The 12,959-nt window shown below is 40.4% G+C and overlaps 2 protein-coding genes across 2 annotated transcripts in view; one reads left to right on the top strand and one right to left on the bottom strand.

Moving 5' to 3' along the window:
- The window catches only part of MOGAT1 (monoacylglycerol O-acyltransferase 1), a 35,402-nt gene extending 26,795 nt beyond the window's left edge, over window positions 1-8,607 (bottom strand). The window contains exon 1 of the mRNA XM_063088107.1: window positions 8,436-8,607. Within this exon, the coding sequence (XP_062944177.1) occupies window positions 8,436-8,529 (94 nt within the window). The 5' untranslated portion in view covers window positions 8,530-8,607. The remainder of the gene's footprint in view (window positions 1-8,435) is intronic.
- FARSB (phenylalanyl-tRNA synthetase subunit beta) overlaps window positions 8,559-12,959 on the top strand; it is a 96,532-nt gene continuing 92,131 nt past the window's right edge. The window contains exon 1 of the mRNA XM_063088087.1: window positions 8,559-8,577. The gene's annotated coding sequence lies outside the window, so the exon portion shown is untranslated. The remainder of the gene's footprint in view (window positions 8,578-12,959) is intronic.

Below are 12,959 nucleotides of genomic sequence, written 5' to 3'. Positions count from 1 at the left end.
CAGGCTAAGAAAAAAAAATAGGGATGACACAAACTACTTATACCAGAAATGAAAGAGTGGACATCACTACAGATCCCATGGACATTAAAAAAAATAAAGGAATATCATAAACAACTCTAAATTCAATAACCTAGACAAACTGGATCAATTTGTTGAAAGACACAAACTGCCAAAATCTGCACAAGAAGAAATAGACAATCTGAAAGGCCTATTTTCTAGTAAAAAAGTTGCATCAATAATTAGTAACATTTCAAAACAGAAAGCACTAGGCCCACATGGGTTCATTGGTGAATAATACCAAATATTTTTAAAAGAAACAATAACAATTCTCTACAATCTTTTTCAAAAGAGAGAAGCAGAGGAAACACTTCTTAACTCTAATGAGGCCAGCATCAAGCTAATACCAAAACCAGACAGAGGCAATATAAGTGTAAAAGACTACAGACACTATCTCTCATGAACATACATGTAAATTCCTCAAAAAAAATATTAGCAAATTGAATCTAACAATGCATCAAAAGTTACACAACATGACCAAGTGGCATTTATCCCAGGTGTGCAAGGCTGGTTCAGCACCTGAAAATCAACATAATCCACCACAACAACAGGTTCAAGAAAAAAATCGGACTTTCAGTCAAGATGGTGGAATAGATGGTTGCCAGCATCACTCTCTCCCACAAATCAACCCATTTACAACTATAAGAAAACAACAACAGCCAATCTGGGGCCCTAGAGCTCAGGGGAAGAGGAGGAGAGACCTATGGAGTGCATGAATGTGGCAGATGCCACGATGAGAGAAAAAAACCGCTTCCACCATTTTGAATCCCAACTGCTTCCAGGCTGGGGCTGCTGAGCACATGGAGCAGGAGCTGGCAAAAGCCACTTCTGTGCCCTTCAGATGAAGTTGCTTGGAGGCAGCAGGGGAGAAAAGGACCTGGTTAGCCCCCAGACCAGCAAGACTACTTGTAGAATTCCTACGGACCCACATAGGAGCAAGGAGCTACAACAACTGAAAAAAAGGAGCCACTCAAGAGGCCAGTGAGTCATCACAAGGGACCAGAGCACAGCCTGTCCCACTGGAAGTGTTTGCAGCACGGGCAGTGGGGGAGATGGGCCCACCAGGGGAACACTGAGGCACAGCAAGGACAGCTGATCTGCCCCCCAATCAGCCCAGGACCCCTCAGAAGAGATTGGTCAGGAATATAGAATTGCATAGAGTACAGTTTGATGAAAAGACTCAGGCCCAGACTGGAGTTTCTACACAACCCAGGTGCACTGGAGCTCACTAGACCCAGAAGTACCTATAAAATCAACCATTAAAACCTGAGCTGCACAAAAAGCCTTCCATAGGGAATCAGCAGCAAAGTAGCAATTTAACTCAACCACAGAGCTCAAGTCCTGCTTTCCACAAGAAGTTCCCCCATTTTAGAAGTAAGCAAAGGACAACAAATTAGTTCCAGAACAGAGTTTAAGTGGTGGGAACAGCAAATAATCCAACACAGAACTGGAAAAAAAACCCGAAAGTATCCACAACCAAAGACAGTTAGTTATTAACTAGTAAAGGTCTCATTTCACCAAAGAACACCTATAACACCTAGAAGGACCGGAAGTCTCCTGGGCTACCAAGCCAGAAAGGGGGGAGGGTCGGGGGTCTCAGCTACACCCCCGACACCCACAACCAGCTCAGTGATGACCATTAAGCTGCCACAGGAAGCGCCCTGGGCTATCCCAAGGCAGGGCGATTGGTAGCTGAGGCCACAACACCCACAACCAGCCCAGTGACAACCACTGAGCTGCAGCAAGGGCCCTGGGTTCCTGAGCTGGGGTGGTAGGTGGTGAGGGCTTCTGCCACACTCCCTGACATCTGCACCCAGCCTGTTAAGGACCAAGCCACTGCTGGAAGCCCCCTGGTCTCCCGTGTGGGAATGTTGGGGGGGGGTGCCACAGGCCACAATACCGCCCCTCCTCCTTCTTCCTTCTTCCATCCCATTTCCTTCCCTTTTCTCCTCTCCCCCTCTCTCCCAACTGCTCCACAACAACATCAGAATGTTAAAAAAAATATTAATAAAGGATAATTTGGTAAAAAAAAGATAAAAATCACATGATCATATCAAAAGATGCAGAAAAGCATTTGATAAAATCTAACACCCATTCAGGATAAAAACTCTCAGTAAACTAGGAATAGAGGGGAACTTCCTCAATTTGATAAAAAATATCTACAAAAAACTTGCAGTTAACATCATACTTAATGACAAGAAACTAGAAGCTTTCCTGCTAAATCAGGAGCAAGGCAAGGATGTCCCCTATCACCAGTCCTTTTTAACACAGTACTGAAAGTCCTAGATAATGCAATAAGACAATAAAATAAAATAAAAATGTATATTGATTGGGAAAGAAGAAATAACACTGTGTTTGTTCATAGATGGCATGATTGTCTATGTAGAAAATCCAGGAGAATAAACAAAATACTCCTGGAACTAAGTGATTATATCAAAGTTTCAGGATACAAGGTTGATATACAAAAATCAATTTTTTTCCTGTATACCAGCAATGAACAAATGGAATTTGATATTAAAAACACAATACCATTTACATTAACACCCCCGCAAACTGAAATACTTAGATATAAATCTAACAAAATAAGTATAAGATCTATATGAGGGAAATTACAAAACTGTTGAAAGAAATCAAAGAAGAACTAAATAAATGAAGAGATATTCAATGTTCATAAATAGGGAGACTCAATACTGTCAAGATGTCATTTCTTCCCAACCTAATCTATAGACTTAATGCAATCCCAATCCCAATCCCAGCAAGTTTTTTTTTGAGTATCAATAAGCTGATCCTAAAGTTTGTATAGTGAGGGAAAAGACCAATAATAGCCAACACAATATTGATCGAAGGAGAAGAACAGGATGGAGGACTGACTTCAAGTCGTACTGTAAAGCTATAATAATCAAGATGGTGTGGTATTGATGAATAAATAGACAAACAGATCATTGAAACAAAATAGAGAGCCCAGAAATGGACTCACGTAAATATAGTCAAATGGTTTTTCAAAAGGGAGCAAAGGTAATACAATGGAGAAAAGGCAGTCTTTTCAACAAAAGGTGCTGTGACAACTGAACATCCACATGCCAAAAAAAAAAAATGAATCTACATTTAATTTAAAATGGTCACAGATCTAAATGTAAAATGCAAAACTGTAAAACTCCTAGAAGATAATATGGGAGAAAATCTAGAGGACCTTGAGTTTGACAATGACTTTTTAGATATAACACCAAAAGCAAGATCCATAAAAGAAAGAATTGATAAGCCAGACTTCCTTAAAATTAACAATGTTTGCTCTGCAAAAGACTCTGTCAAGATAATGAAAAGACAAGCCACATACATGTGGAGAAAATATTTGCAAAAGACATATCTGATATAGCACAGTTATCCAAAACATATAAAGAACTCTTAAAACTCAATAATAAGAAAACAAACAACCCAATTAAAAAATACTCCAAAGACCTGAAAAGACACCTCACCAAAGAAGATATACAGTGGCAAACAAGCATATGAAAAGATGTTTCATATCATAATATCATCACGGAAATGCAAAATAAAACAGTGAGACACCTACTCACCTATTAGATACTCCCCACCTATTAGAACAGCAAAAATCCAGAACACTGACAGACACTGCCAAACGCTGGCAAGGATGTGGAGCAACAAGAATTCATACATTGCTGGTGGGAATGCAAAATGGTACAGCTACTTTGAAAAACAGTTTAGCAGTTTCTTACAAAACTAAACTTACTTTTACCAGATAATCCAGCAATTGCACTCCTCGGTATTTAACCAAGGGAGGTAAAAATTTATGTCCATACAAAAACCTGCACATGAATGTTTATAGCAGTTTTATTCATAATTGCCCAAACTTGGAAGTAACCAAGATGTCCTTCAGTAGGTGAATGGATAAACAAACTGTGGTACAGCCAGACAATGGAGTATTATTCAGCACTAAAAAGAAATGAGCTATCAAGCCAAGGAAATATGTGGAAAAAACTTAAATGCATATTACTAAGTAAAAGAAGCCAAACTGAAAATACTACATACTGTATGATTCCAAGTATAAGACATTTTGGAAAAGGCAAAACTATGGCGATCATAAAAAGATCGGTGATTGCCAGAGGTTGAGGGGAGGGAGAGACAAATAGATAAAACACAGAGGATTTTCAGGGCAGTGAATATACTCTATGATACTATAATGATGGATATATGTCATCATACATCTGTTGAAACCCATAGAATGTGCAACACCAAGAGTGAACCCTAATGTAAACTAGGGACTTTGGGTGATAATGATGTGTCCATGTAGATTCGATAATTGTAACAAATGTACCACTCTGACAGGGGATGTTGATAACGGGAGGGTTGTGGATTTGTGGGGGTAGGGGTATAGGGGTTATCCCTGTACCTTCCTTTTAATTTTGTGTGAACCTAAAACTGCTCTAAAAATAGTCTTAAAAGAATTTAAGACTGTAGTGTGCATAATATGGAAAAATAATTGGTTAGTGAAACAAATAATTTAATACACAGAAAGCCTTTAGAAAAATTAAGGCTTATAGGAAATGTTCAATAAATGTTAGTTATTAGGTGTTAGTCATTAGTTGGTAGCCACTGACTACTTGAGACATTCAGACACACCAGTTTTAAATGGTTCAGCCCATACGGCCGGCCTGTGGCTTCACTTCGGAGACTGTGGTGCTGCTAATCCCAAGGCCACAGGTTCAGATCCCTATATACGGATGGCTGGTTAGCTCACTTGGGAGAGCATGGTGCTGACAACACCAAGTCAAGGGTTAAGATCTCTTTAAAAATAAAAATAAAAAAATAAAATCAATGGCTCAGCCCATTATGTTATCCGATTTGTTCTCAGGTACATATATTATTTGGATAAAAATAAATAAAAATAAGTAAATAGGAGGAAAGGAATATGCCAAAATATTAATAATGCCATAGGATTATGGGTAGAAGATGGTCAATAAATGTTGGCTCTCTCTTTTTCAGTTTTCTGCTTTTCAGTTAGCAATTTAGTGGTACATAAACTAGTAAGTAATGTTTCAGTTTCTTGAATATTAAGATTGGATGACAGGTACTTAATATTTATCTCAAGGAAACAGTGTTTGATTTCATGACTAAATGAAACATTTTGCTATTTTTTAATATATGCCAAGTACTCACTTTAAACTGACTTTCTGGTGGTGGAAAGAAAACTGTATTCTTGGATTTTGATTTAGAGATCTCAAAATATATCATTATTAAAACCTGACTTGTTATCCCTGAAAGTAACTATTACATCAACTCCTTTCTTAAAAATTGATAATCAAATTGAAAGAAGTTAGCGTTTACCCTCCTTTCCTGTAAGAATTAAATTGTAGAGTAGTCAAATGGCCCTAGATGATGAGAAAAAATTTTTTCTTGCAGAAATTCTAGCTAATAAATGAAGAATGTATGATAGAATCAGCAAACTACCACTTTGCAGTCTCAAATAAAACAATTCAGGCAAGAATCATGACTTCAATCACTAGGTGAAGATCAGTGGTCAATGGGGAATGTTAGTTTGCAGCATGCCAATTATCACCCCTCAGGTTACTTCCTTTCTGGACTCACTGACTAATCTTAGACACTAATAATGAGATAACCAGACATCGGGTGCATCCTGATGCAATACAGTATGAAGCACACAGCAGCAGCTAGGTGGAACTCTTGCCAAAAAAGTTTCGTCTAACCCTAAACAAGTCTAACTTCCATTTTAAAAGAAATACAGGGAACAGAGGAACAAGTTAACACGACAAAGAAACAATCAGACAAATCCACAAAGTGGGAAATCCTGCAGAATACATGCCAGGCCTTTTTCAATGCTTCATTGACAAGAAAACAAATGGGGGAGCACTGTTCTAAATAAGACACATAAAAACCAAATGCAATACAAGGATCTTCTTCGAATCCAAGTTCAAACAAATTGTCAGTAAAGGTGTATTTTTGGCACAGTTTAGGATATCTAAATATGAACTTGGTTTAGATGATTTAAAGCAAGTTTTGTTAATTATGCTAGGTGTGACAATGGCACTACAGTTATGTACAAAATACTTACTTTTAAAATATGCATACAAAGGGGCTGGCTGCTTAGCTGAGTTGGGAGAGCATGGTGCTGGTAACACCAAAGTCAAGAAGAGTTCAGATCTCCCTAGTGGCTAGCCACCAAAAAAAAATAAATAAATAAAAAATAAAATAAAAGCAATATTTTTGCAAAATAATGGATAAAACAAATAGAAGAAAAAATTATTAAACAATCACAAGCCTAAGTAATGGGTATATGGGAATTTATATCCTTCTTTCTACTTTTCTGTGTGTTTAAAATTTTCCATAATATAATTATCAAAAGATGTAATAACAAAATAGTATGCTCCCAGTAACAAAAATGTCAAATGTATGAACTAAAAACATTTAAATGAATTGCATGGGGAGCTACTATAGTTCTATTCAAATTAGGCATGGCTTACTGAGCACTTACCATGACCTAGTCACTGATCCACTCACACGTGGTATAGGTGGCTCACCCGTCCACTACTGAGCCATATGATCTTGAGCTATTTACTTCACCTCCTAGTTCTCTTATTTGTAAAATGAGGACAGAGGTAGTTCCTGTGAGGGTAACATGAGCAATACTCGTGGGGACATGGGGTGGATAGCTCCTCTTTTGGGTGAGAGAGCAAAACAGTCATACTACAAATATTTCTTATGTATCTTCCACAGGCCAGGCACTTGCTGGGTGCTTCCTCACTGAGCTTGTAGAGTAGGACGGCAATACAGACCTTCCCCAAATAACCACAGACATCACAAATACTAGCAATGATAAGTAACATGACAGAAGAGGATAGTGGGCTGTTAGAGATGTGCTGAATTATCAGTTAGAAAGTTAGACTTCAAGTTCAAGTCATTAAAGCAGGCAGCATATAGTGGTTAAAGCAGGGACTTTGGGCAAAATACAGAGGTTTGCATCCAGCTCTTCCACCGACTGCTATCTGTGTAACCTTGAGCAATTTACTTCACCTCTTAGTTTCCTCATCTGTGCAGTAGGTGCAGGAATAGTCCTTGCCCACTAGGGTTGTTGTGAGGATTATATGGTTAATAGCGGATGGTGCTGAGAACAGCACCTTTCACATACTAAGCGCTGGAAAGGTTGGCTGTTATTTTGATGGCCCTTTGGTCCAGAGCAAAATGGAGTGTAATGTTAACCCTGCCTCACCGTTTGGCCTGTGAGGACTTAATGAATTAATGACTTACCTTTTCCCATAAGCCCTAGTTGCACACTAGAGTCACTTGGAAAGTTAAAAAAAAAAAAAAAAAATCCTGATGCACGGGTTCCATTCCCAAACAAATGAATTAGAAATTTGAGTCGTGGAGCCTGGGTATCTGTATTATTTAGAAGCTCCTCCAGTGACTCTCATGTGCAGCCAGGGTTAAGAAACGCTGATTTAGGCATGCAACATGCGAAGACCGTTTCAAAAGTGTAAAACTCTACAACGTAGTGAGTTTATTACTATTACAGCCCCAACAGTGTACAATCCATGGTCTTACAACATATAGATTATTTTAGCCTTCACAAGACTTTAAGTTCCCATGCAAGGTTTTCTTACTAATTCCCATATCATCCCCCATTCATTCCAAGAGCAGAACAAACATGAAGAAAAAGCCCTCAGGTAAGCCTGCCTGCTCCATCTAGGGATTCAGCTCGTGTGCGTTTCTGCATGGGTTTAACTTGGCCATCTGCTAGAACACACCCTTGGGTCGAATTATTCGCAGACACAAGACACTCAACCCAACCCAGCCCAACGTGCGGTGTGGACTTCTCTGCATCCGGGAGAGCTTAAAAACGGAAAAATTAGCACGACTATTTGTTATGCGCGTGGGGAGGTAAAGGTATCAGGTTTCAAATACTTCAGCATTATTTTTCCATTTATGAATCGACCGTTCGAGAAACGAGTTTACCAACTTTTGAGGGGTTAAAATGCAATGCTCTGCAGTTTGTTTGGGTCATGGTTACATTTGGGTGGATATCGCTTTCAAAACTCATCGAGGTGTATATTTATAGTCTGTGTCTTTTATTGTAAGTAAGGTCCACCCCGATTTTTAAAAATAGCACAGGGGAAAATAAAGTTGGTAAACAGTTTTTGCTACGAGGTTCTGGTGGGGGAAAGAAACCAAGGAGGAGAGTTCCACGTTAGCTCCACACGCCTTCTTTGACCTGCCTGCTCTGGCTGACCGGGGAGCAAGGGTCGAAAGGCGCCGAGCACGGCTGGGGACTGTCCGGGAGGGAGGACTAGGAGTCCAGGCACCGCGGCGTCTTGCCTGATCTCCGTGGCGATCCGGGGCGGGGTCCTTACCGAGCAGCAGGAAGGACAGGATCCACTGCAGCACCGCCGCCGTCTGCAGCCGCCGCGCCAGCGGGATGTTGAGCGGTGCAAACTCGACCTTCATGGCTCGGCCGGGGCGAGGACCCTCGCTGCTCCGCGGCGCCTGCGGCAAGTGAGTGGCTGGATCCCGCGCGCCGGACACCTGCGGGGCGGGGAGGAGCGGGCGGGGACTGGACTTCGCCTTGGGTGGGAGGGCGCGAGGGGGCTGGGGGGGGCTGTCAATCACGCCTGCCAGGCTTAGTGGCTGGCCCCGAGCGCCCGGGCCCCGGAGCAGCTGCCGCGTTAGGGCACAAGGGATTGCGAGAGGGGTCAGCTGGCTGCGGGCCCGAGCCGGGCAGCCCGGGCTCCTGCCGCCTGTCCAGGGACTGAAATCTCCATGGGGATCTGACCATTGTTCGGCTGGTCGATCCCTGTGCGCTTGGCTTCAGCATCCGCTCTTAAACCCACCCCTTCCTCCGAACCCTTTAGGAATGGGAATCGTGCACCAGCTGGATAAAAGGTGTGGGACTTAGCTTCTTAGTTTACTGGTCTGTGTCGCCAGCCACCCCCAGACTCCGGGGGGTTGGGGACGGGGACCTGGTGCTGATAACACAAAAGTGAATTAAGACATGGTCTCTGTGCCTTTGAGAATTCACATGCATTCATTCATTGCTTGGTGGAAAGACTTTTATGTTTTAGGCACTAGGTAGGGAGTGGGAATGGACTAGAATGGTGAGTAAGAAAGGTCTCTGTCCTCTGAGGCTCACAGTCTAGAGAGAGCAACAGAAAATAACTACATACCTATACAACTAAATGTGTGATAACGTCCTGAAAGAAACATGTAGTCTCCAGTGACAGAATGATGGACACCTGTTTAGGGACAGACTGGAGGTAACAAGAGTGGAAGTAGGGAGGCCTCCAAGAAGGCTATTGTAGGATGAGTGCAGAGAGTGGTGGCCTGCCCTACTGTGGAAGCAGGGAAGAATAGAGATAGATTTGAGATATGCGAGGGAGATATAAATGCTAGGACTGGTTGATTAATTGAATTCATAATCTATTGATCAATAAGAAGAGCAAAACACCCAGAACTCCTGATCCTAATCACTTGGAGTTTACTGTACTTAATAATTCTTTTTTCACTTTCCCAGAAGACTCAGCTAGTAAAAGAGCATTATCATAATCTGTCACAGACCACTGAAGCAAAGCGTGGACCCACCAGGGCTCAGTCAATGCAACGGTTCATTTTAAACAACAATTAAGTCTTTTACTCATTCTTTTCATATTCAACATGTATTTATTTGTGTACATATTGTGCACCTGGTTATTGCTATTAAATGATTATTGGATCGATATGGTTTTAATTCATCAAGCTATTGAAATCAATTCTTCTATATGAGTCCTGTTGACCTCTAGAATTAAAACTAACAGGAACACAGGAACCTTAGACACTATATTTCCAAACTACACATTTTATGGATTCGGGAGCTGAGAATAGAGAAGTTAGGTAATTTGCTCAAAGCAACCCGGCCAATTACTGACAAGGAGTAAACCTAGGTTTCTTAATAGCTGTACAACCAATTCTTGGCATTAAGAGCTAAAACAGATGAGGAAAGGCAATGTGGTATAGTATAATGGTTTCAAACTTTCTTTCAGAGGAATTTTTATTAAATCTTCAAAAAAAAAAAAACCCTCCAATTTATAAGACAAGTCAGAGCAAAGAAACTCTGGTTGAAAAGGGATGGGGAACCTGACTCCCACTCACTCTGCATCTTCCTCCTTCCCAAAGTGACTAATTTTAGCAAAATGAAATTGGCATCAGACAGAATCTCTGAGGGTTCAGCAAAACCCAACTTGGAAACCACTGCTTACTTTGCTCCTTGTTTTTGTTTTTGTTTTCATGAGCCACTCAAAATTTGGAGAATACAAAGTTTCAATCGGGGTTGCAGTTAAAAATTGTATATAGCAACATTATCGCCTACCATATACTGTGCTACATGCTTTATGTACCATGTCTGATTTAAACTCCATAATGACTGTCCAGTGTTGGAACTATTATTTCCTTTACCAATGTAGAAACCAAGACTAGAGGTCAAACACACTATTTATAGAGTAAATCGTAGAACCAGGTTTCTGGGGGGTTGTTTGTTTGTTTTGAAAATAGGTTTGTCTGTTTCCAGAGCCTAAGCAAGTAACTGCCATACTAAACTTGTCCATTTGGGTTGGGGTTAGTTACCCATCCAACCCATTAATCTATTCAAGTCCTTGTGGGGTTTAAATCAGACATGGTACCTAAAGCATGTAGCACAGTATGTGGTATATGGCAGTTAGGACTCAGTAATGTTGGTATATACAATTTTTAACTGCAATCACCAAATATTTTAGCAAATATTTTAAAATATTTATCAGAGAAAATTACATTTGTCAGAAGGGTCAGCTTTGTTCCTATGTACTTGGCATTGACTACATATGAATGAATAATACACACATGTGTTTTACAATAATTCAACAAAAATGCATGAATCATCACCATTGTGGCAAGTACTGGGAAGGGCATGGTGATAGGAAACGAATGCTGTCCTGCTTGAAGATCTGAGATTCCACCGACTGAGTATGCTTCCCCTTTCTACTTCTCACCCCTAATTTAGAAATAAGGTGACAGTTCAGATTGCCTCATAAATTATGAAAGTCTGCTTTCGGAAATGAACAGTTATAAATCACTTCCTTGTTTTTTTTTTTTTGTTTTGTTTTTCTATGCATTTTCCCATATCTAACTTCTGATAAGAAGATGACAATGTTTTTCTGTAACGTGACATTTTACTGTAACAAGTTAAAATGCTCCTATTGTTAAGTTAAAAAAGAAATAGTATTCTGTCTAGATTGAGAGTCTTTAGAAGAGACAGTTTAAGACAATGGTCACAGTTGTCTTTCATAAGATGCATAAATCATAAAAACTCTCATACTCAAACACACACACACACACAGAACCCAAATGTCGTATTTATCATAATTTATTGAGAATGACCAGCTCTGGTTAAATTCAGATAGAAGGCCGTAATTATGATAGTTTCAATAGAATGTCCTGGAAGTTCTATTTTCAAGGCTCTTTTGAGCAAAGTTCAAGAAATTTGTTCTGGCTCTTTTGTTTACTTATTGCCTTCTCGATTAACTGTTTTATCAATATGAAAGGGCTCGGATATGTTTGTTCTGGGTAGAGTAGCAGGAGTCTTACCTGAGACAGTGAGGCTTTGTAGCCACCATGATTATGGTCCCAGGTTTCCTTCCCTCCATATTTTCTTGTTGCTGTAGGCATACCACAAGTCTCAGATCCTACCCACCATCCCTGCTTTTCTTCCTTTTACAGTCTCCTTTGAAAGCTCCATTAATCTAGGTTTAATTGTTATCTTCCTACTGGTTAAGTAATGTTAATATGATGTTTCCTCTACAAAATATGTGCTTCCCTAACTGCCCTTTTAAATTATTAAAACACTATGAGTTATTATTCTTAGAAATTATTATAGTAATCACTAGTATTGATTAAATACTTTCCTTTCTCTTCCCGTAACCCTCAACCCCCACCTTCGTTTGCTTTGGTCTGGGAACCTGCTTGGTTTCCAGCAATGTAAGCAAGGTAGGATCAAGAAGAAAGAGACTGGGAAGGCCTACGGCAACTGACTTGGGTTCACGGCAGGCTCTTAATAGAGGCAGCCAGTCCCTCAAACAGCAGTGCCAACGCCAGCTTCATCATTTAGCTCCAATTTCCAAGATCCATCCTATGGTCTGTTTGTTTGTTCTTGGTTGGCTGGCCAGTACAGCATCTGAACTCTTGACCTTCCATGCTATGGTCTGAACGTTTATGTTTGCCCAAATTCACATGTTGAAATCCTAACCAGCAAGGTGATGGCATGAGAAAGTGGGGTCTTTTGGAGGTGATTAGATCCTGAGGGGTAGCCCTTATAAACGGGATTAGTGTCCTTACATAAAAGGCCTAAAGGAGCTTATTGGCTCCTTCTGCCATGTGAGGACCCAGCAAGAAGCCAGCTGTCTGCAACCTGGAGAAGGCCCTTACCAGAATCCAACCATGCCGTCACCCTGATCTTGGGCTTCCCAGCCTCCAAAACTGTGAGAAATAAGTTGCTGTTGTTTATAAGCTACTCATGCTATGGCATTTTGTTATAGCAGCCTGAATGGATTAAGACAGTCCAATCCAGTGATGGACTTGAACTCATGTTTGTATCTTTCCAGTTGTTTATAACTACTGTTATATGACCTGTTGATTCCTCTCGTTTACTATTAATGTTTTTTTGACACATGCCATTTCTCCATCCTGGCTGCTATAATTTCTCCCGTGGATTACTACAATCTCATAACAAGTCTCTTACCATGAGTTTTACCCTCCAAACTACCACCCCAATCTCTTTTTCACAGTGTACCCAATGTGAGCTTTCCAAAATACCAAATTAATTGTCATTTCTCTGCTTAAAATTTTTGAATTTTTTCCCATTGCTCTCAAGATAA

Source organism: Cynocephalus volans, chromosome 1, assembly GCF_027409185.1.
Source record: "Cynocephalus volans isolate mCynVol1 chromosome 1, mCynVol1.pri, whole genome shotgun sequence".
NCBI lineage: Eukaryota > Metazoa > Chordata > Mammalia > Dermoptera > Cynocephalidae > Cynocephalus > Cynocephalus volans.
The sequence above is the reverse complement of the archived record's forward strand: the minus strand, read 5'-3'. Positions and strand labels throughout refer to the sequence as shown.